General features: G+C 41.5%; 1 protein-coding gene across 2 annotated transcripts in view; it reads right to left on the bottom strand.

Annotated features, from left to right (window-relative positions):
• LOC146671755 (protein sidekick-2-like) overlaps positions 1–25,727 on the bottom strand; it is a 90,929-nt gene that overhangs the window by 28,629 nt on the left and 36,573 nt on the right. For both annotated transcript variants that reach the window (XM_085404109.1, XM_085404108.1), the window contains exons 2-5: positions 8,797–8,956; positions 7,160–7,266; positions 6,747–6,894; positions 2,794–2,927 (exon numbers count right to left, since the gene is read on the bottom strand). In XM_085404109.1, the coding sequence (XP_085260235.1) occupies positions 2,794–2,927; positions 6,747–6,894; positions 7,160–7,266; positions 8,797–8,956 (549 nt within the window). The remainder of the gene's footprint in view (positions 1–2,793; positions 2,928–6,746; positions 6,895–7,159; positions 7,267–8,796; positions 8,957–25,727) is intronic.

The raw sequence follows: 25,727 nt of genomic DNA, 5'->3' as shown, positions 1-25,727 counted from the left end.
GTATCTTCAAATTCTTTCCAGAACATAACATGGAAGGAAACAACAAACAACACGAAATTAACATGCTGCTGACATTTCTTCAGAACGAATTAAACATTTCAAAAATAAACAATTAAAGTTAACGCCAAAGAATTCCCAAATATCCAAAGATTTTCTTCATGGCAGCACAGAGATTTAAAAACACACACACACACACACACACACACACACACACACACACACACACACACACACACACACACACACAAAAGAGAAAGCAAAAATCATTTGTAGGACGCTTGACAGACGGAAATGAACAGATAGAAATGTTTTGCAGTCATCATCTCGGAAATTTGATGAGAGATCGAGATGAGCAGTTAAATGCTTTGCTCGTTTGAACCTTATTCAAAATTACTTTTATATTTCTAGGCAACAAAGGCAACAAATTACCTATTGATTAACTGGTAAATACATAGAATTGGTGGTACTGCATCAGTCTGAAGGCTTGGTATTATTAATTAAATCCTTTCATCAACGTATCAAGTATCATTTTGAGTACATTGTTGACATTATTAATAATCAGCATAATGAAGACCAATCAATCCATCTATAATAGCTGCCTTTTAGTCCCTAGAAAGCTAAAAAAAAAAAACCACACAAAAAGAAATAAACATGCTACAATTATTTGCCTTTGTCCAAGAGCTTAGTGAGGAAAAATCGTAGTTACTTGGTTCTGCAGTTACTGGCTATACTTCTGTGAGATTACAGAATTTGGCAGATCCGTGTAAATTTTGCGACTAATTAACAAGCAAGACTTTGCGTAAGGTTTGATTGGCATAGGTTTCAGTCGACAAGTAAGTGTGAAAGTGAAAAATGAGAAGAAAGAAACTGATGGAAAAGAGTCACTCAAACAGCATTAATATTAATCTTCTACAAAGAAGATTTAAAGCTGAAAATCACCAAGATCACATATAATTTATGAATGATTTATTAAATAGAACTCTTGACAGAGTCATGCTGAAGCTGCTGAAAATGTGATGATTGGCATGTTGTGTGAAGTACTCGCCTTTACACAGAGTGGCTGTTAACACTTTAATTTCGATTTGAGTTTTACTAAATGTTTTACAAATCTGTGTAAACACGGAAATTGAACAGTTTTGTTTGATTAAGTGAAATGCCCCACATATTTGGCTGGAAATGTAGCCCGTGTTTGCCAACAACGCAGCAAAAAGTGGGATTCCATTTGACTTATCAAAGAACTCATTTAATTTTCCAGTAGACACGACTGGTTCCTCGGCACACGGTAATTAATGCATTGCAGTTCATGAACTCCCAGTGTTGAGGATACCTCAAGTGTGTAATGCAAAAATTAATGCGGTGACTTGCATAGCAAATTCTCACTACTAAGGGTGCCACCCTGTTTACATCTGTCTGTATCTAAAAACAACTGTAAATCCAAGTCAACTACAGAGCACTTCACAATCTAAGGAATATTAAAAAGGATGCCTGAATGTCTGCGTGCATGGAGCTTTATCCGACTCCAGTTCGCCTTTCACTATTACACCCAGCTCTGTCTCATTTGTATGCTCCCTTAGGAAGATGGTGCTCCCTCTACTGCATATTGTTTAGTCTTTTATCCAGAGAATTGCTACAACGAACAAATGCAGTTGTAAAATTAAATAAACTTATTGGCTTTCAGATGCAAACTACAACGGTGTTATCTGCAAGGTCAGACTGGGTGATATCCAGTGATATCTGATCCCCGGGGATTGCTGTACCGTGCGTGTTGAGCATTGAATTACAAATGCTGCATTAAAGATATGATGAGCAGATGCTGGCGCGAGAAGGAAGCTGCCATTAAAAGTGCGCAGAACAAAGAGTTTTTAATTTTCAATATTACAGTTAACATCCCACTGTTAACCCTATGGTGACTTTTATCATGTGGATACTATCATGTGGAATTCTGTCCAGATAGCTAGAAAAATACACTGAGTGACTCCTTTAATTGGGTCGTCGAGGTAGGCGAAGAAAGACTGATGTTGTTGAGATGAAAGTAAATAAGAGGCGCGAGCATTTGTGTGACTTTGTTTAGATAAGAAACGGTGACAGTAGGTGGGAGGATAAGGAAGCGGCAGGTTCAGTTAAACTACATAATCATTTGACTTAAAACCATGCTTCTGCCGCCAATGCCGAACTTTATTTGAAATTGTGCACATGTGGGTTTTATAATTGAGGCCGACCTTCTGCTTTGATTTGTGTGTTGATGTAGGCGTGTGTATGCTTAATCATTCCCTGTGTGCTCAGCGTCATTTTCAGAATTCATTTTTGGTTTTTTTGTTAGGAGGATTTCAACCAAAGTTGTACTCCATGGGGCCTTTCTGCCTTTTCTGCCTTGCTGGAGTTCCACCTAAAACATTGTAATTCGCTATTGAAGCCAGAGGTTGGAGTAGGCCTTGGAGAATAAGAGGACATCTATTGTGCTGCAGGTAATGAGTATGATAAGCATGTATTTTTTAGAAAGAGAAATCAGGAAATAAAGAAAGCACCTGTCAGTAGAGGGCGCTATCTCTGTTTCTACTGTTTTTGGCTGAGCAACCTGTTGTGTTGCCACTGTGTTAAATAAAATGTGTATCTAAGTGATGCGCCAAGAGGAAATACACAAATTTAAAAAAAAAAAACACAACCCAAAACTACATTTTCATCTGCAACAACATGTTGACACAAACAACCTGCTGTGTCTTTACTCTGTGGGCGAAGAAGTCTGTTTCCTGTGTATATGCATGTACACATGTATGCGCACGTGTGAGTACTTACTCTCCACTGTGAGAGTGATGGGCTGACTGGTTTTGTTCTCCCCGTTTTTATCATTAACTGCCTGGGCATAATAACGTCCTGCGTCAGGGGCCACGGTGGACAGGATGACGAGCGTGTTGTCCAGGGCGATGGCACTGAGTATCCATGCAAATAAAAACACGCATTAGTTTTAAGGACAGTGCATTAGTGAATAATAATTCCTGCAACAATCACCCTAGTCTCAGAAAGCTACAAACTGCCTTTAGGTAGTGTGCAGCTGCACCAAATTAAGGCCACCAATTTGGCTTCCAATTAAAAGGTGCAAAGAGTGGTAGAAATTTCCAGTCCATTTCATTTCAGCCAACTGCTGTACATTGCAAAATTCATCCTCAAACAAACTCAAAACCGTACATTCGCACACATAAACACATTAACAAGCACACAGAAACACTCAAATCATTAAACCAGTGAGTAGTTGTTTCACACAGTCAATAAATCTGAAGGGTAAACTGACACACATACGCATACATATCACATAAATTACCACTGAAAAGAAGCAGAGAGAGACAATTTTATGAGCACTTCTCTCTACAATATACACAGTGTGTTTAGGAAATAACTCAGAACATGTCTTGCTTTTTATTATCTGCTTAATATATAAAGTACTTCATTAAAGGGTTCACTGTCATTTTAATTGTTATAGATCCCAGAGGGTTTCTACAGAAACACACTTGCGGCCAGTCTGAGTTTTGTCCATGGAAGCAGTTGCTTGGCTGGCTATCGACGCTGTTGGCTATTTCTCTTAATAGTTTAAGACAGCTTGGTGCAACTAATGAACTTTGATTTCAACATATTTGAGGTATACAAGAGACATCAGGATTCATCTTTATGCAGTTCTTCCTGGTTGATGGAGATTTGAAAAGAAAGTTAAAAAGCAGTAAAGTAGTATGTAAGGTTTAGGCTCTCACGACCAATACTGATGTTGATATTTGGTTAAAAAGCCGTTGATTCAGACATATTTCCTTAACATTTGCTGGTTGTGACATCTATGCTTAGTAAGGACTCAAATAAGATGATAAGATAATGCAGTTTAAAAAATAATGAGTTTTTATTGTTTCAAGTGGATTACTCATTTTTAGATGTCCCATTTTGGCTGGTTGTTGTATTTGTGGCGTTCCCTATTTTTTGAATGAGGGAAGCGAGCGTAAGAGGGAGAATACCTTCTGATTGACAAACTATGCAACATCATCAGTCATGGGTGTTTCTCTTCTTTACTTTTTAAATTTGTATATTTCTTTAAATTTGTATATTTCTTTAAATTTGTATATTTCTTGGACTGAAATATAGGCAAATATCAAATATTGGCTCTATTTCACAATAAATCTAACAACCGCTCGAGTAGTTATTTATGCACTTAAAATGGATTTTTCTCACGGTAATTGCATTTGTAGTATTTATGACAATTTTCAGAAAATACACACACATATAAAAACCATGAATGTGTAAAAGGTGCAGTTTTCAAGTCCAATCTTTTCTGTCACTGCTGTGGCCCAGCACCCTCTTGAATGACTAAATGTAGGTTAGGCTGATGGTTTGGTGAAAATGAGAGCTGACGCCAAGCATGGGGCCAGATTAGGCTCATTGTATCTGCCAGCATCCACCTGATCGGTGCAGGATAAACAGACAGACTCCTGGACAGTTAGGAGCTGAGGCACTTACAGATTCAACAGACACTTAAAGAAACGCACATTGATACACAGACACACACCTGTGAATATCAATGTGGCCTGACACAAAGCGAGCAAACAAGCGGTAAATGTAGAGTATCCTGTCAGTGACTCACATTGTCACGGTGCAAAGTTTCACTGCTTTGCTTCTAATAAGATTCACCTCTAAACAACACGATAACTAGCTCTGGGATTGGTTGGACATTCATGGAAAGGACTGAGATTTTTCTTACAATATTCCTCAGTGCTTCTACTGCAACTTTTACAGCTGGACTCAGAAAGTACTTTCACCAAATCTATGCTTTAACCAACAACATGCAGCCCAGGGTAAATGTCTTCATGTCAGCTATGACATGATGGTGATCATAGATAAGGAGGTGCTTTCTGTGACATTATAGACAGCCTACATCTCTTTTCTGGATAACAGATATTAATTTCACAGTATTTATTAAGGAATATTGGATATTTCCACATAATTCAAAAAACAGAAACAGATAAATAAAGAAAAATTCACTACACAGACCGGCACTTGGAAATGTGTTTCCAATTGGAACTGTCCCTGTGTGAAATGTGTCCTCTGAACCTAATAACTGGTTGTGGCAGCAAGAACTGCAGTCAAGCATTTGTGATAACTGGCAATAAATCTTTGAGATCGCTGAGGAGGATTTTTGTCCTACTCTTCCTTGCAGAATTGTTTTAAATCCACAACAGTGGATGGTTTTCAAGCATGAACAGCCTGTTTAAGGTCATGCCAAAGCATCGAAATTTGACTGAAGTCTGGACTTTGATTGACATTTATTTTGTTTTTTGTAGCCATTCATAGGTGGGCCTCTTGTCCTGCTGCACTACCCAAGTGCGCTAGAGCTTAAGACGTTCTCCTTCAAGATTTTCTGGTAAAGAGCAGAATGCATAGTTTCATCAAGTAGGGAAAGGCCTTAAAGTCCAGGTCTTAAAGCTGCAAAGCAGCCTCAGACCACCACGCTGCCACCACTATGTTTGATTGCTGGTATGATGTTTGTTTAAAACTAGACATATCAGAACCCGAACCTTCCAGATAGTTCTGTATTGATAGTCCACAGAGTATTTTCCTAAAAGTACTGGAAATTATCAAGACATTTTTTGCAAATGTGAGACGGGCCTTTGTGTTTGTCAGCAACGGTTTTCATCTTGAAACTCTTAATGATGCCATTTTTGTCCACTGTTTTTTCTACTGTGGAATCATAAACACTAACCTTAAATTAGGCGAGTGAGGCCTGCAGTTCTTTAGATGTTGTTCTCGGTCTTTTTTTTGGGACCTCCTGGATGAGTTGTTGATGTGCTTTTGCAGTAATTTTGGTTGGCCTACCACTTCTAGGAAGGTTGACCACTGTTACAAATGTTCTCCAATTGTGGATAATGGCGATCACTGTGGTTTGCTGAAATCCCAAAGCCTTAGAAATGGTTTTATAACCCTTTCCAGAATGATGGCAGTTGGTGAACTGGTGGCATGGTGGTTTTTTGAGATCTTTTAACCTACTTCACTTTGTCAAACAGCTTTTACTTGATTTAGTAGGTCTGGCAGTAATCAGGCCTGCTTGTGGTTAGTGAATTATTGATTTAACAAGGGGGGGAAATACTTTTTCAGTTATGTTTGGATAGCCTTTTCCCCCTTAATAAATGAAATCATCATTTAAAAACTGTTTGAAATACATAAACATAACAAATGTCTGCAAGATATGCAAACACACACATACACACACACACACACACACACACACACACACACACACACACACACATAGACCCTTCAAGACAGAAATCTAACCAGGGGTGAGTGCTGTCAGTCAAACCTATCATCAATTGAGGCCTTTTGTCCAATTTTGTCTAATTGGTTCCTCTGCTGCCGGCTCTATCTCTACCCTTCAATCATTCTGCCTGCACAGTCAATAGGGCCAATATAATAACCCGCTTTATCACTGAGAGGCGATTCAATGATGAACACAAGGCCTGTGCCAACATTCGTTCATCAACTATTCTGCTCAACTTCACTCATGGTGTGTGGGGGGATTGGAAAAAAAAAAATCTGTGAGCAGTATTGAACCTCTTAGAGTTCTCTGAAGTGAAAGATATTCTATTTCAACAGCTCTGCATTCATCTACAGCTCATATATGAGAGAACTTTCTGAGACAGGCACAGAAAAACACAAGTAAGATGCATAAATGCTTTGTCTAAACTAAAGCAATCAAATTGGGGTGAATGGAGGCTTACATGCGACTGCTGGAGGGAATCTTACGCCCATCTCTGAACCAGGTAATCTGGGGCCTGGGGAAACTGTGTATACGTGGTGCACGGATTAGAGCACCCTCGCCCTGGGACACAGTTTGAGACCTCTCACCTTCCACAAAACCCCCCATATCTAGGAGACATAAAAAGTGAGTTAACAAGAGGGAGACAGAGAAAAGATACTAGAACAGAAAATGCTGAAAATGCCTGCCAGCAAAAAGGATGGAAATAAACAATTGCCATTATTAGCATTAATGTTATGTACCTTTTTCAAAAGCTAAGCGCCTTAAAACAAAGTGACTCATCCACATAGTGTGCATGACGAGCTTTTCACAAAAACAGTGTCTTGCCCTTAATCTGCCAGAATGGAGGATGTATAGAAAGAATCCCTTACTCACAGGCAACCTGCACTTCAGTGCTGCACTGCATTATAGCACCAACTCGGTTTCTCACAATACAGCGGTAATGGCCAGCGTGCGATCGGTCCAGCGAGGGGATCAGGTACCTAATGGGCACACGCAACACAACTGCAATTAGTCATCATCAGCATGACAGACAGCAACATTTGTCATCTTGCTGCTATTATCACCCACACTCAAGATGCTAAATTAATTGACATGTTTCAGTGGGCACCTGAAACGGTGCCTTAATGACATTCCTCTTTGTAATAAGACATAAATGGTCTAAAAAAAGGAAAATAACAGCGCATCTTTGAAGTGTTATTTGCTGCTGATGTAATCCTGGACAGTGGATAGTAAACCAGAGAAGGAAGAATGAAATTTTAATGTAGAGCGCAGGTCCTGACTGGCAGGACTCACAAAACGCGATTCCTCCATCTTCAGCCTGATGAATCAAACAAGCACCAAGCGCATGTTCTGGCCATCCACAGCTCCGTCTCTCCCCCTTGATGTGCATTCATGTTAGATGGTGCATGTGAAATACTAGCAAAATAACCTAAGCAGTTACTCCCGTTTGCTACAGCCACTTAGGAGTGTAGCTTCCACCCCAGCCATGTTCCCCCCTGCACTGCAATTCGGGGGGTAAGAGGGGGTGGGGGGTCTGATTAAATGGATTCCAGTTCTCCTCTTTGATCAGGGCTGGTGAAGAATAACAAGCAGAGGGCTGGCCTGCAAGGCAGACCCAGAGACTAAGCCACGTGAGAGCGCAGCCAAATGCTTAGGAAAGACAAGGAGAGAAGAAAAAGATGAAGGGGAGAGAGAGGATGTGTGAAAGAAGGTAGGTATAACAGGCAGCGAAGGGATGGTGGGGAGGGGGGCAGCGATAGCAATCAGACACTACCACCTTAGCGTGTCTGTCCATGTCTAGGGTTTTGGTATGACTGTGAGTGGAGTCTAGGAAACTGTGCTAAAATTGGATTGAAAGTGACTTCCACTGTGGACTGCATCTGTCACCTGTTAACTCGCATGCAGGCATAATGCTACACAAGCATACTGTACATGTAGAAGTGGGCACACACGCACACATGCACAGAGGACTTGTTAGCGCAGGGTGAACACTTCTTTTACCACGCTGAGTTGTTCCAATAATTCAACATTGTGTTTAGAGGCTGAAATATGTAATACGAGGTGTCCAGAACATCTCCAAAATAAGTGAAAAAGCATACTACAGCTCACAGATCAAAGTGGCCCATCCACACCATATAAGCTGATAAAAAAGAATTTGCATTGTCTGATTTTATTACGGCAGTGATAGTTTCAGCAAACCGCAAGAGAGGGGAGAGTAAAGAATATTTATCTGCACACACCATCTCGGAATGTTGAATGCAGTGTGAGATACAAATCGGAATAAATTTGATAATCCCTTGAACACAAGATGCTATGTTTCAAGGGAGATATGCAGCCAAATCAGTCCTGAATAAATCCATAGAAATGAGTTTGGAATATGAATAAAAATGAGCAATTGTGCTATTAGTTACAATTAAATGCCTCTAAAATGTCCTCATGTAGTAAGATACTTAGGGTTAAGATAAGGGAAAAAAAGAATTATTGCAGGCAAGCAAGGTTGCATTCCTCACCTGTATTCCAAGGAGAAACGTGTAAGCTCAGTACCATTGTAGATCCATTTGAATTCCAGGGGCCAGCTGCCCTCAGCCATGCAAGTAAGTACTAAGCGATTTCCCTCCAGGTGAACCTGGGTTTGAGGAGGCTCCATCTTAAAATAAGGTGGGACATCATCTATTAGAAAAAGAAAGAGAAGAAGAAGAAGAAGGAAAACTGAGTCATACAAAACATAAAGGAAAAGATGAGTAAAAAGGAAGAAAAAGAAGGAAAAAGCGAAGCAGCTGAGTGAGGGTAGTAAAAATGGCAGTGATTCAGTAACCTCTGCGAGGAGACACAACACAATTTGAGCAATTCACAGGGAAAAAAAGAGGACTCAGAACAAGCTATTTCCATTTTTCTTCTGCACTGATTGGGAACTTGAAGGTCAACAGAAAAGCTTGCCAAAAAGCACACGGAATAAGTTGTTACCGCGAAAGCAGCTTACTCCTTTATTTCAAATTGAAATGTGCTGGCATAGAGGTAGAAGAGCAATTTGTGCAGCAGAAGAAGTGTAAATGAACACTTCCATACCTCTACATCAGTAAAAGAGGATGGGGAGGGAGACAGGCAAGAAGAGGGAGATGGAGGGAAGGGGGAAGAGGAATAGGCCAAAAGCAGATGGAGAAAAATACTGCGAAAAACAAGCATGCTAGAGGTGGAGAGAGTGAGAAATTAGGAAGCGTTGGGGGGTAGGGGTGATAGGGGCTGCTTTAGAAAACACAAAGTTTCCCCGTCTTAAAATCCTTTCTGTGACAGGATGAGTTATACTCTGTGCCTCCCTTCATTTATCTTTATAGTTCCCTAATGCAACCAGATTATACAGGCCTCATCCGCAACACTGCACACAGCCAGTACAGCCACAAAAAGACTTTAAGGTGATATGCAAGGTCCAGGGCTGAGCTTGGAGACAAAGTGCTTTCATTTGAGCTGATGAAAAAGGCATGATCAGACCTATTGATCTGTCTGCCTCACGAGCCATGGGCGACACTGAGCTGATTGTGCCAGTGTTTGTGGCGGGCTAATTAAAGTCTGTATTAATAGCTGCAGTATGCCGCTGTGGCCTGGAGCATGCCTGGTACTGTGTCTACTAGGTGAGTCACTCTCATGGCTGATTACTGGAGCCACCCTTGCTCTCCGCACCCATATGCAAGTTCACAGCCAAGATTTATGGCAGTAAATGCAGAGGATGGTGTGGCGGAACTGGGTGAACGTGAGGGCAGCCTTCGCTGGGCAGAGAAGGGGATACAGCAAATTGGACCTGATTGAAACAGAAAATAAAAGAACGACTATGCACCTTTGTGTTTCACGTCGGCAATCATGCTTGCCACAAATCACACACTATGCTTAGCTGCAGCTTAGTCCATTTTCTATCATACAAAAAGATCAAAACTTGCAATTTTTTTTCTTCTTTTTTTGATAAAACTACCTGGGTAATCCATTCTTTCTACCACCCTTACATGAACTTTTCAAAAACAAACACTGTTAAACCCAACAGCCACTTCAAACTGATCTTTGTCTGAGCCCAAATGGAGAAGCCGTCCCTATTTTTCCCCAGACACTAGCTGCTGAGTGGTGGCTTTGCTATAATTCTGTCCTCTAGTAAATGCATTTGTACTTGACACACACACACATATCTGCACATACACACACAGAAAATCCCAAAACATACACTTATGGCTGAATAAACACACACCCAACCACTTCCAGCTGGTTTGGGGTTTTGGTGGCTATGTGCACTTAGCGGTATGGCTCTATCAAAAAGCCACCATTAGAGACCTGCACATGCAAAACCTAAACTCACACATCGATTGTCTGGGGCAATACATAATACCGACTTACTGTTGTGAAATTGTGGACTGCGGAATTGAGTGCCCTGTAATCAACACCGCAGTTACCTGTTTCAGCACCATTCATGCATTCACATTTTTTCTGCCTCATATGACACATTCACACAAGCTCTAATAATGACTCCCCGAACAGTGGTTATCTGTGGCACTTGTGACCAATTTCACATCTAGAGCAAAGTGTATATTTTCAGGACCAAAGCCAGCACGAACAGGAAATAAGTCTTGCATGACATAAGTGTGCAGAATTTCTGCTGCGTACCCCAAGAAATGATTGCTATCCACACAAGACCCAGCTGAAGTGATCTTCTTTTTGAGACTCTGTAAGAACTTAAATGACCTGTGACCGCCAACAGTTCTTAATGCTGACAGAAGACAAGGTCAGCTCCTCCGAAGACTGGCCTCTGGGATCTAATGAGTTTCCAGTGGAGAACCTCTTGTCGGATGCGGATTTCTCTCTCCCTCACTGTGCTTTCTGAACTTCACAGTGAAACACTGAGGACACACGCTGCTGATCCATGTTGGTGTCAGTGGTAGGCTCTGCATGTGTGGTGTCAATGGCAGGATTACATTTTCAAGTGTGTTTCTTTTTTTTTCATGGCAGAAAAATACACAAGTGTGAATAGATGCACTGTCATTGCATAAGTCAAAGTTAGGATAACTTTTTCTTTGCATGCGAAAATTGACACGCATGCTCTTACAGGAGCACAAAGTTCTGTCAATACAGAGTGTGCACATGTCAGGACTCAATGAAAAGTATTCTTCTTAATTTTTATTGTTTAGCAAGACAAATGTGCTTTGGCTTTGACATATCAGCACGATCTACTTCTCATCATCAGTCTAAATAGGTTCGTCTTGCCCAGCAATGAATACTAAAAAGAATACTTAGCAGCGAGTGCGGGTTTTCTGTTTGTTTTCACATTTGATAGGCACAATAGAGCTTTAAGATTTGGGGGTCAGTGTACCGCACCTGTGTATTATATCTTACAACACTCTGGTGTCACAGGTAATATTTCTCTTAGGGGTCATCTCTTTTTAAACCACTGTGGCCTTGTGGAGCAAATTCTACAGTATAATAGACTTGCACTAGGGCTGCCACGATTAGTCGACTAGTCACGATTACGTCGACTATCAAAATCGTCGACGACTAATTTAATAGTCGACGCGTCGTTTGAAGCTTTGTAAAATCACAAAAGACGCAGGAATCAGTAGTAGGATTTAAGAGTGTAATAATGGACTGAAACAGAAGATGGCAGCACTGCATGTCCAAGGATGCCAGCTGCCGTTAAACCCCGAAGAAGAAGAAACTGTGTCCCAGAATTCATAGCGCGGCCCATCGCGGCCCTGCTTAGTTTCCAACAATGGCGGCAGCTGGTTAGTTTTAATATTACTCTTATTATTCTTTCTGGGTCACAAAATAAACGTTTAACATATTTTCAGGCGAGAATGTAGCTGTGTAAACCTCAAATATCTGCTCAGTTTATCAAGACACCACATATTTTCAAAAGCGCTCCGACGTTTTCTGAGACGTCTGTTACCCACTAGCTCGATAGCTAGCCGGGGGCTAGGCTAACTAGAGCCGTGAGAACACGGACTCCCGGCAGATCGTTTTCAAACCCACCGCCGTCTTTTGCTACTCAGGTTAAACATGATATATGAGTCACTTAGATAACTTCAAAATGTTGTTTGGCTTTTTTCAGTGTTTTATTTGTTCCTGAGTAAATCGGTTTGGATGAGATTAAAGTTATAGTTTTTACACAGCTGAATAAACGTCAAGCAGACAGCTGATCATCAGAAGTGTGAGATGCTGGAGAATTTACTCCGGTGTCCTGTTATATTTTAGATAGCAAGGAGTTTATTAAACTCCACCGAAACACTCTGCAAATGTCATTAAAATTTAATAAACTATCATCTTGTCTTTATTTTTAGTTAGCACATACCTTAAACACTTAAAGCTGAAAGCTAATGATAGTTATATAAGAGCAGATGCTGCTGGTGCAATAAGCTGTATGCTGTATGTTCAATGGATGATGATCTGATTAGTCGACTAATCGCAAAAGTAATTGCTGACTAGTCGACTATCAAAATAATCGTTTGTGGCAGCCCTAACTTGCACACACATATTATATCCACTGCATTCAGAAAGTGTTCAGCTTTCTTATAGCTCAATGCTAAAATTTCTTCATGCCCAATCTGTTTTTTTATCACTCCACACAAATCACCCAGAAAGACAACGAGAACTTTAAAAGCGTTCTTAAAACATTAAAAGAAAAAGCACAGGAAACCATTATAGACCCCTTGCTATGACAAAGGATGTGAATTAGGTTTGGGTTTGGCATGTGCATAAAATTTAACTTCAATCTCTCATTTTTTTTGCTTGATTCTCTGTGCTTCAGTGAAAAATTCCAGGAGTGGCCTTCAAAAGACCTAAACATAAGACATCAGTAGAATATATGATATTTCCCAGAACTTGGCCAAGCTAAACTGAGTAATCAAGGAAGAACCCTTGGAGGAGAGGTGACAAAGAACCCCAACATCTACTTCTTAGGTCCAGTGTGAAGGTGGGAGAAACAACACTGCACTGATTTTGGGGTTTTGGTTTTTTTTATGGTAGTGTGAGGAGACAGATGAAGTCTCTTCTTGTTGAAAAACATAACAGCAAGCTTTGATGTTGCAAAAGATTACCTAAGGGAGTCTCAGGACGTGATAAACAAGATTCTCTGGTCAGATAAAACCAGAACTTTTTTAGCCTCAGTTCCTAACGTTACATTCTGAGGACACCAGACACATTACCGGCTAGGCTCATTACCTGCTTGATACCATCCCAACAGTGAAGAATAATGGGGGCAGCATCGTGTTGGTCATGGCTGATGAGACGCTATGGAAAACAAGTCAGTGTCCTTAATGCAAACCTGTTCCAGAGGATCGCAGAATATAAGTGTTTAAGGAAGCTGAAAAGTTCTTTTCTTCCAGAGACTGGAATTAACCAGAGAACAGTTCCCTTCCTATGAAGCATGAAGTGATAGTGCAGTGTTTGGCAGGTGCACAACATTGTTACCTGCAGGTTTCATGTCTAGATGGAAAGCTAGGGGAAATTCCTTATAGAGGAACAATTCTTACACCACTATGACCAGAGGTAAAAGCTAACTGAAGCAAGCAGGTCTATGGATGACCGAAAACTGGCATGGAAGGACCAGGAGGGCTTTTATAATGTGGCTGCTGTGCAGAGCAGCTGCCCCTAACAGTCAGTCTGCACCACCACAGCCCATTCACCACAGATATAAAAACACCTTATTCTAACCTGACAGCTGAGGTTGAATGGTGGCATGGCTCCAGCCGGGTCCCCCGCTGCATACACAGAATTTTAATGGCAGTGAGACAAAGACCACAGGCACTGGGGTAGCTTTATAAACCAAAGGCCATTGTGCTCCCCATTGCACCATGCTGGCATGCAATCACACAAACGGTGTTCACATTCAGCTTTTGTCTTATATTCATTCTCTAGCTTTTTTTTTTTGCCTAACCTTCTTACCCCAGCTCCACACCAGCAGCAGGGAGCTCTTCTGACCTCTATTTAATCCTCAGCCACCTGCATTTGAGCCGACGTAACAGCATCCTAGCTGGCACTTGGCTCAAATGCATCTCTGATATTTAGCTATAGTGGTTAGCGGTGCCTGTTTCCTTTGAAGGTCCATTTGTATTCATTTCTCACTCTATCTTGGAAGCTCAACACAAATGCACTCATACTGTATATGTGTGTATAACTTCCCACCTTCAGTCCACCCATGGTGCATCATGTCATACTGGAAAATTTAGAGCTGTCATTTAGGCTCTTGAATTGGACCTTAAGATACGAAATGGGCCATGGTTACCCTCTGATGGGGGTTATGCAACTGTCATGGCTATGACCTTGGCCTAGTAATGGGATGGTGTAAGGGTGTGGGTTGCAGGGTTGATGGAGAGGGGTTAAAAGCATTTTGAAAGCTGATGAAGCTCTTCCCTTATGAATTCGCACATACAGAAGAACACTGACACACATGTATAATAGATCGTCTTAACATGGTGCTTCACGAGTTGAGATAAGAATGCTGGAGTGAGGATACAGAGCTCTTTAGAAGTCACATAAGCGCACACTAAAAAGTGTATATACCCCTCAGCGTCCCACCCCCACCATCACCACCACCCCGCCCACCTGCCCTTCGGAACATGGTTGGTTCTGAAGGTGAGGTTGCGTCACCGTGACAGCAGGTACCTTGTCGATTTACACTCTATCACCTAGTCGAGTCAGAAAGCAGACCGACACTAAAGGAAGAATTAAGCAAGCGATTGAGTGGGAGAATACAGAGAGAAGGAAGCGAGAGCGGCATTGAAACAGATGGTAAAAAGAAACACAGTGCTTAATGATAATGTCAAAGACACATTGAGGAAAGTGATAGTAGGGAGGAGAGCAATGAAAAGATTGAGGAGTGTGTCCTCCAACACAAGGCACCAAGGTGAAGTGACCCATTACAGTAGAAGTCAAGCAAGCACGCCAGACCTGAAACAGGAAGACGAGATGAAGAGCCTTCATTTAGGGAAATGGCCCATAGTTCAACATCTGTATGTGGTATTTGATAGGTTGATGTCCACCCACAACTCCTGCTTATGCTCTTTTGTTCGCAATCCAGAATGAACAAGCCCCCTATGAGATCTTATGCTGTGGAAATATAGAACCCGTGACATGCTATTTAAAGCTCATATACTCCTATAATTATGCTCTCTGCTTGGAGGAGGAAATGAAAAGGGACTATGGATTTTTCATGTTAAGTTGATCTGAATTTTTGAATTTTTTTTTCTTTTTGATGCAGCGCCTGCTTTGATGTTGCAGAAAGAGTCCTCAGGTTGCTACAGATGAAATGCTGCCTGCATCCCAGCTGTGTTTAGTGGATTGCCATGGGTTAATTGATGTGTAATTGATGTGATTAATTGAGGTGTAATGTAGCGCGGTGACGTGTCTGGGATCCTACCCACTGCAGGGCCCGTGTGTGTGTGTGTGTGTTGAGGTGTGCCTGTGTGTCTACAGGAGGCTAGAGCAACACAATTAGAAGCAGTAGCATCCAGCCAACAAATGGAGATTTAATTAGGAGTGAAGACAGAGCGGGAGGCCAGTCAATGGGCAGCAGATTGAATTATCTGGACACACACTCCAGCCGGCAGCGTGGACAAATTCACAGTCACACACACACTCAAACGCACACACCCTTTCTGTTTGGAATTCTTCCCTGTTTGCCTCACTGCTCCGCTGAGTGCTTTCCTCTACCTCTCTGCTATGCTCTGCCTGTCTCAAACTATCTTCCTCTTTTTGATTTCCTCCTCCTTTTTTCTCTTCCCATCTTAAGTTTCTTTTCTTTTTTTTCTCCCCCCTTTCCCCACAATAACAGTTTCCTTTCTGCATGTTGTGACTATCTCTCCGTCTCGGCAGCCTTGATCTCTCCCAGTACAGTCGTTTTCCTACTTTCTTTCCCTGGCCTCTCATCAGTTGTCATCTCTCACACACTCTTACTCTCCATGTCCCTTCCTTCTGAGCTCTCTGCCAAGATGTCTCTCCATCTTTTTATGTCTCTTTGCACCCCTCCTCACTCTGTATCCTCTATCCTTTAGTCCCACTCTCTCTCACTTTCCTTACCAGTGTTACTGAGTCACTAGCAGTATATTGTATGGCGTACCGAGGGACATGTCTGTGATATCCAGGAGCCTAATTAGCAAGTCCAGCTCCTGGCAGAGAACACGGCACGCAGAGGAGCATAGGCACAAGGCCCGGCATCAATTAATGAGACCTCGCACACCCACAACCACCATTACACACCCTCTGCAGCATTGAGTCTCTAGTCAGCTCAACCTTGTCCGATGAGCAGTAGAGGAAACCGCAGATGAACAACTGTAGCTAGATTTAAGAAAGTAGTGTCTTTAATCATGAAGGGATAGTCATAGCGCTGTACAAGATAAAGCTGGGAATCCTCCCTGACTTTGTGGCACTCAAACAAGATTTATGCACTGCAGCAGCGAGCTGTGAACATAGCCTTGCATCCAACAAATCAATGTATCATAGAAATGTACGCTAGACACAAGGCAATTTCTTCCTTTCAAAGGACAAAATGTATGAAACTGTTTTGGTCTTAAGGAAGTGAGGTTTGGAGAACTCTTTTGGGTTCAGTGCAATGGGAAATGATCCAGACTTCCCACCTGGTGTAGTGTGACTGACATCACAGTATTATTTCCCAGCTGTGACAGACTCTACAGTTTGGGGGAAGAAGTGAGCCTTTGTGCGCAAGATCACATACACGTATCGTTATGACTTTCCCTTTTTTTTCCTACCCACTAGAGAGAAGGCAGGTGGTTGTAGGTGGCAGAAATAGGCAGAGGTGGGACCAAGTCATTGTTTTGCAAGTCTCAAGTAAGTCTCAAGTCTTTATCCTCAAGTCTCAAGTCAAGTCTCAAGTAATGTCAGGCAAGTCAGAGTCGAGTCTCAAGTCACTGGTGTAAAAGTCCGAGTCAAGTCACAAGTCTGAAACTTTGAATTTCAAGTCCTTTCGAGTCTTTAAAAAAAAACAACGAAAAAATAATGTTGCAGTTATGCTAAATGTAAATATTAGACCATGTAATTTTAAAATCTGTGTTTTTCTCAACACATGACAAAATAGTGAACTTAGAAAATATACACAAATTGTGAAATTGCACCTCTTTAAAATGCAGCTCAATTAAACCTAGCTCCAAGAATAATTTTCACCGACAGTTCTGTGATAAGCTGCATGTTATTCTTGGATGCGGTTGTAGGACCAGCTTTAAAATCGCATGACAAAAATATCATACACATTAAAAAAAAACTGTATCACCAACGTAGCCTGGACAACATTTGCTAGTTAGATGAAGTCAGCTATCTCATCTTAGCATATTTATATGCATATTTATAATCATACGGTTCTTGGAGTGAGCGCATACACTCATGAAGTTTAGTAACTTCAGGTCACTGCAACAAGCCCAGGTACAGTTTACCGACGGATGGGTGCAGGACCTTGAAATGCACCGTGTAGAACGAAAGACCATCGTACGTATCATAAGTTTACCAGTCTCACAAATTGTCGTCATAAATACACATTCCTTAACCGTTTATTAATAGGACCTTTGAGCTCAACGGTAATTAATTAGTAGTGGAAATAATTTCTGGTAGCATTACAGAAATGTAGCAGTGACAATAATACTGTATGCTGTAATCGTACTGGGCAATTAGTGATACAAAACAACTGTTTTATCCTGTGAATAAAAGTATATGTTTTTGTCAATGTACCATAATAACAGAAGCGAAACGCAATATTGTGTCAGGACAATTCACTATTTATGCACAATAAATAAAGGAGCATAGCGCGACAATTTCTGTTCAGCGCCAGACTTGCTTGTAACCTATATCACTAATTATGTTGTGAAAATGACGTATTAACTACAACAGCAGACTGACCTTCGTGTAAATGCTTGGAGCAGACTAACCTGTGAGCTGGTGTTCTGGGACGTTATATTTGATCTTTGAATGGCTGCAATCCAGGCCATCCGTCGCCTCTTTGTTACTTCGGAAACATGGCTCGAACAATTTCTCTTCAACGACGTAATCCGATAACAACCGATCTCTTTACTCGTCGGCTTCCCGTGGCTGTCATGCGACCGGCTATTGCAGTTAATAATACAACAGCTTCTTGACATTTTTGTGTTTCTTTTTATCGCTGTATAACTGATTTTAATTGAAAGCCTGCGTGCGCTAGTACCGCTTGCCACGAGTTCCCAGAATCCTTTGCGGTTCTACCCGTGAATGACGTCACATTTTCAATCTCTATATAATATGCATGTTAAATTTTATATTTGGGGTGAAATATCAAGTCTTTTCAAGTAAACCGGTTCAAGTCCAATTCAAGTCCCAAGTCATTGGTGTAAAAGTCCAAGTCAAGTCACAAGTCTTAGAACATTTTTTCAAGTCAAGTCTAAAGTCATAAAATTAATGACTCGAGTCTGACTCGAGTCCAAGTCATGTGACTCGAGTCCACACCTCTGGAAATAGGTACACATTTTTACTTGATCTTTGTGAGATCTAATTGATATTTTTCAAAAATAAACCCAGAGAAATAGATAAATGCCAGTAAGTGAAACAAGGAGCAAATACAAGAAGAAAAAAAAGGACTGTAAGAGCATCATTGGGAACAGGAAGAGGGGTAGTCTTTTCTCGGGGAATGAGAAGGTTGAAAACAGGCCTAAGTGAATTGAAAAAAAGAAAGTAGGGCGAAGACTAATGGAATAAATAAATAAAATAAGCAAGTGCGTTGAAATGTGAATTCTACAGGGCCCCGGGTCATTAGAGTTAATACTGTGCATAATGCCATCTGCTGTGATTGTTTACACTAGGCTGGATAATTAGATCCTAATTAGTAGATGGTATGGTGGGGGAAACATTATTTCACACGCACTGAGACAGAGATAATCAGATCCACCTGCAATGCTGCCTTGCCTGTCCATCTTGGGACCCGTGGGCAGCTCAGCAAAGATGCAGCTATTAGACAAGTCTTGATTTAATTGCTTGATGCGTTAAACAAATCTGGGCCATTTCCCCTCATCATAGAGCTGGGCGATAGAACGATAACGATATGTATCGCGATATAACTTTTACTCGATAGAGAAATTAAGCTATCGCGATAGACCTCGCCGCTCTTGTCCTCAAAAAAAAAAAAAAAAAAAGGTCAGCCAATCCAAATTAAGTAGCGCAGAGCCAAACCAATCACAGCCGCAGCGTCACGTCGCGTGACTTGTTACGTACAGCACAAGTGCCAAGCCGCACGTGTGTTTGTTTGGGAAGCAGCCAGCGGGTAATGGAGCCAGCGCGTAATGGCGGAAATGAGTGTGCCGACTAGAAAAATCAACCGAGCGTGACCGAAGAGAAAACAGATGATGGTTCCAATGCCGGAGAGATTGTCAAACGGAAGAGCCATAGAAGTTCTGTAGTGTGAAGGTATTTCGGCTATTTCAAGTCTGACAAAAATAGAGTAGCGTGCACTGTAAATTGTGCCGAAAGCAAGTCTGGAAATACAATAAACTGGTGCATGCGTCACACTGCGCCACGTTATTGTTTCGGTGAAATGAATTTCTACAATACTGTTACTGTTAATTCTACTCTCTGCAGTGTTTAAATGCTTACATATACACACAGTTACTGTCCCTCCACACTTACGACTCGGTTCTGCTTCTATGCCCCAGCTTTGTTTACTTTTTCCCACCGAGGCTTCTAGACTTCTGATTGGCCAACATTTAGGCACGGTTAGGAATCTAGCGCCACCTGCTGCTTTGGCATGTTCATAGCAGCGTTTTCCTTCATTTCTGCCTTTATGTGTGGACGGGATTATTTTTTAAAACGAAAATGGAAAATCTCCGTTTTCAAAAATACCCGTGTACGTGTGGACGTAGCCTCAGTCTCTGACTGGAAGCGCTAATTCGTCATTCGGCTTTTGTCAGACTAAAGTAACTGTTAAAACTGTTTGAAAAGCTCAGCTATACAACAAGGAGAGATTGAGAATTTCCTTTTAGTTCTCAGTTTATTTGATATTGACAAAAGTTAGTCAGTTTTGTCTGTTCTTCTGTAAAACAAACTAAGATTTATTTTTAGAATTAATATTTTGTTTCTAAGTGGAATTGACAATTTAGTCTGTTTCGTTTGTCCTATTTTGAAACTTAAACGCTTTAGCGGCTGCCTTTTGTGTAGTTTGCAATATTTGCCTTTATTTATCTGAAAAAGTCTCATGTTCCTTAAGTACATCTACCCTGTTGAACTTATTATGGGAAATAAATATTTAAATAAAAACAAGCTGCTGATTATTTCACATTTTACTTGTGAGCAACGGCACATTTAAATCTTACAAATATAGTTATTTGGCTTATATCGTGATAGATATCGTTATCGCCTGAAATGAAAAAAACATATCGTGATATGAAAAAATCTCATATCGCCCAGCTCTACCTCATCATTAACATACAGATAAACTTGTACGCTTTTGGACTCACTCTCTTAACAATCTGAAAACCTGTGTGGTACTTGTTCGCCTCTGTCCCTCACGCTCCCGTGTGTACAGGTGTGTCCCTGTGCATAAAAATGTGTGCTCACATTTTCAACCTCGCGCGCTTGTGACAGTGTGTCTTTAAGATAAAGACACCAGAATTTTTATGAGGCTAAATGCGTGGACTCAAACTGCCATGTCCCATCCGTGCTTTTCTCCCCAACCAAACCCTTTGAACCTCTGAATGGGAGCGATGCAACTGGCATGCTAATAGTGTTTTGCTAAGTGCAAGGTATCACGGTGCCTGCCATTATAATATATGCGCGTGGAATAGCTGGTGATTGTGATTCTTATCAGTGTGGCAGAGTGCATGGGCGCCAAGCAGTGAATGGCAGGGGCTGGCAGTAAATGTTAATGGCAGAGAGCAGCTGACAGAAAAAAGAATTATTATCTCCCTTCATTACATTTATACGGCCTGCCTGTCTGTCTCCCTTCCTTCCGCTGAGCCTAGGAGTGAACAGCAATCAGTGTTGGCAATGCTTTATTTACCTGTTTTGCAGAGAACAAACACCTTCTTTGGTGTGAATGCATAATCCACTCAGGGACTAGGAGTTTCTCACACTTACGATAGGTCAAACAGACTCCATTACTTGTGAGCAATAACGGGTCTTTGACGGGAAAGAGTCACAGATATTATATTAGAAGAGCCAGAGAGTGTATGGAAGGTGGAATACATGCTTGTTTTCATGTTTTCTAATTTTGGTAAGTCTGACGTGTACCAGATGCTCCCACGGGGTGCCCTGTGCTCCTACTAGGCAGTCTGTGGGAGCACAGAGCCCCTGTTCCTAATTGAGACCTCTGGAATGTAAGAGCTGACAGAACGGAGCTTGTCACATCACTCCCTGCCCAGAACACATTAAAGAGAGGCCCACGACCATTATTTTCTTCCAACATCCAAGCTGCTGTAGACCACCAAGTACTTCTCTGTGTGGTGTGACAGCTAACCCCTCCCCCCCAATTTTGAGTTCCTTCAGATGGCCACTCAAAACTGCCAGCCTCCATGCAGGTCACTCATCTGACCTTTGAGACATCAACACAGTTCTCTTCGCCGGTTCTTTTCTCTGAAGTGCACGCGCACCTCAAGCAGGAGCGAACACAGAGGAGAAACACAGCTCTGTGGCACTGTCTGAAGACAGGCAGCCAGCACTACGCCAGCAGGCAGACAAAGATCTGAACGCACTGACATTATGCTAATGGTAGCGTTTGGCTGGTTCTTACATGACTTCACACCACATTGCTCATCTCAATTACCCGATACAGTAACGGGTGCTGAGTGGGAAGCGTGCAACTTGAACAAAGCAGGAAAAATTCGCAGTCAGAAATACTAATTGTTTCGCGCTCTTCTTGACAATCCTTTAAACAATCCTTCTTAAAACTGCTGCGCATAACAACGTCCTATGTGAATACTATAAATGTGTGCGTGCTTGCGAGTGAAAATAATGAATAATGATTAAACGCTTAATTTTTACAGACCGCACAAGAAGATTAAAGGTGTGATTTTAATTGAGGTAATTTAAGGTAAGAAAGCGGAATATCTGTCCTCTAAATTTGATTACATACAGCATTTGTTACACACACACACACATATCTTTGTACCTTACCACCCATCTCCTTCAAAAATGCCTGTCATCGCTTCTCCTCATGATTAATGCAACAAGCCAGCATTTCTACTTGAAAAGACTGTGTCATTTTGATCTATAAATTGCAATCTACCTCACAGGAAAACCATACCCCTTAATCAATAGCTTTTTTATAACACTCACAACATAACTACAGCTTTGAGCCCGGTGCCAACAATGCTATCTAATATATGAGGCTGATGATGTTTTTCTAATTATACACTTAAACCCGCACTCAAAACATCGCTCCAAGTGCTGCAGTGATATTGGCAAGGATGTTTTCTTCCATTTTGGAAAACAGCAAAGATTAAGAACCAGAATCCAGCCTGTCCCATCCTAAACCTTTAACTCTCTGCACTGCAACATATCCAGTTCCCATGCAAAGGAATGTTGAGTGGAAAGGTGCTAGGAAGTTTTAAATTTCTGAAAGTAAAAACCAAGGTTAGCTCTATTTGTGGCACAGTCTTATACATATGCAAGTAGCACTTTATGTACAAAAAGGAATTACAACCACAGCAATTTTAGTCTTCACACAATGTCATGTATATCCTGAAGGTTATCGTTAGAAATTACATAAATTTAAATAGCAACACCATCTTTCATCAGGTTAATGTATTCAGTGAGCTTTTTTTTTTCAACGCTGTGTTATTGAAATGTTCCCACCAGTGCTCTTAACACGCCAGTGTAAAAAAAATCATGTTGGCAATTCTCTGAACTTTCTCCGCCTCTAAGGACCTACAAAGTGGAGGGATTGACTGCTGTTGGCTGCAATAGCACACTGAAATATGTGCAGACGATCAAGCAGATATGGCATAATGTTACTGGCGCCCAAGCAAAGGCATGAGTGATTTGAAGGCTTAATGTGGCCCTCCACACCACACAGAGTTATAGCTTGTGATTTGCATCATAAACGTCTGTTAAATTTCCACTTTTGGAAATGAATATCGTTAAATGACAACCTGACAGGGAGCCAGATGGGGGAGGTAGGAGTGACACTTTTTTTGCATTCATATTTTCCACTCATGATGGGACCTAATTCCATATTACTACATCTATAAGCCGTGCATAAATACACATCAAATAGTGCATTTTTCAAACCTCATAATCCCTGGATAATCTTCATCTACAATATGAGCAGCACTAAATTGGAGAGAAGATTTGCAAATGAACATATTTACATCAGTCCCATTAGTGAGACACTGAGGAGATACTGCACAGAGATCTGCTGCTGCTTTGAAATGCCTGTAGGGACTTAAGAATTTTATTAGAAGCACTTTAACTTATCATGCCATGGTAAGTAATGCGCTTTAATACACATATAATGCTGTGGATTACAACTCTGGATATTAATAAATCATCAGTTTTTTTATTTAGTATTGCTCTTTTAACATATTGAGTAAATGAAGTGCTTTAATGAGTAGCATGGATTCAAGGACTTTTTGTGCTTCACTGCATGTGTGTCTGTGTGTGTGTGAGAGAGATGTGGCAGTAATACTAGAAGTGTTCACCTTCATTTGAGTTTTAGATCATATCTGCTCAGCCAATCACATGGACGCATTTGGACATGAAAACTGTAGACATGTTCAAGATGACCTGTTTAAGTTCAGACCGAGCATCATAATGAGGAACAAAGGTGATTTAAATTACTTTCAATATCGGATAGCTGTTAGTGGGCTGGCCTGAGCAGTTCAGAAACTGCTGATCTACTGGGATTTTCCCACACAGCCGTCTGAAGTGTTTATACAGAATAGTGTGAAAAAGAGAAAAAGGTATGCTGTGTTGGGGGTCCAACCCACTTTTAGCAAGGTGCACCTAATAAAGTGTCCAGTAAGTGTATAGAAGCTGTGACAGTGCGTGTATGTACATATCTTTCTATAAGGTGCTAATGTATATTTGAATTGCTGATCAGACTAAAGGGATGTGCAAGTAGTCGACAGCTCTTTAATGACAGACAGATCAAAGCCTATCATGCTCCGCTTTGAGATGAAAGGGATCATTAGCTGCGGGTCAACAAGTCATTATCAATGAGCAAGCTACCCATACTCTGCTTTGTGTGCACATGCGTGTGCATGTGTTCATGTGCCTTCAGATGCCCATCACAAACATCCATATTGCTCTCTGATCTCTGCACAGCATGTGGGAGGTTCACTGGTCTCTCCTGGGGCCCATTTCCCCACAGACAAATGCCGCTCCAGCAGTGAGAGCTAGCCTCATCTATTGTACCTCCTGCCTCCATCAACTCACTCTCCATCTATTACGACCCAACAGTCCGATCTTCATGGCTGAAGCTCATTGTAAAACCCTAGCCTTGCTGATTCAATAGGCTCTGGAGGGTTCTGACAATGACCAATTCACTCATGACTATTATTCATCACAAAACCTTTCCAGCTCTCCAATAAAATCCACCACCCACCTTTCCTACTCTGTTTGGTATGCTGTAACAATCCATCACTTCCAAATGTTCTGTTGCCCCTGTCGGATGTAGCATGCACACACAAACACACGTTTACACACGCACATAACTTTTCTCATACAACTCCACTGAACAAACTCTTTCTCACCTCAGAAATTGCTATTTTGGTGCAGGGCTATTCCTTCCCTCAGCAGTTTCACATAAATTCTTTCTTCCTTTACAAACATTCGCTCCTGGCTTCTTTCTATCATCCACCCTTCTCAACCGCAAACTGCTCTTTTCCACTGCCAACCCTGTCTCTCACCCTCCCTCTCACCTTCAGATGCCACCCATCCACTGCCTCTATGCCTGACTGCTTTGACAGGCCTAAGACTCAAGCGGGGGAGATTTGATCCCTTCCAGAAGTGAAGCTCTGGCAGTGGGGTCCACTCTCCAACCGCTGGACGTAGAGCCCTGAGCCACCAATTAAAAAGTCATGAAGGCTTTTAGGGCCATGCAGGACTGTATTTTGCCACTCTGCTGAGGATTGGCTGCCTGAAAATAGTCTTTGTGTTCCTGAGACAACAGTAGAATATGCAGGGGGTGGGGGTTGAGTAGATGCGGGTTAACAGAGCAGCAGTGCGTGGGCCACTTCGCTCTCCCTTGTGCTCTTAAGCAGCACTCTCCCAGCCCTTCATTTCCTCAGATTGGATGAAACACCCACTGTTTATATGTATGGTTCATCACGGACCCCTATATGAGCGCTGCATATAGGTTTCTAGTGGTGTGAGAGTACAATTGCCTTAACTCATGAGGGTCCCCACTTCCTTTCCATCACATCAACAACAGACTGAGCTACAAGAGGTTACATCCAAGGTTTATGCCTTATAACAACATACATTTTTTCTGATAGTAACTAGCGTACTA

The sequence above is a fragment of the Rhamphochromis longiceps genome, linkage group LG4 (assembly GCF_057381845.1).
Source record: "Rhamphochromis longiceps isolate RC_006_pf linkage group LG4, R_longiceps_female_GT1.1, whole genome shotgun sequence".
NCBI lineage: Eukaryota > Metazoa > Chordata > Actinopteri > Cichliformes > Cichlidae > Rhamphochromis > Rhamphochromis longiceps.
This window is presented reverse-complemented; position numbering and strand designations above follow the sequence as displayed.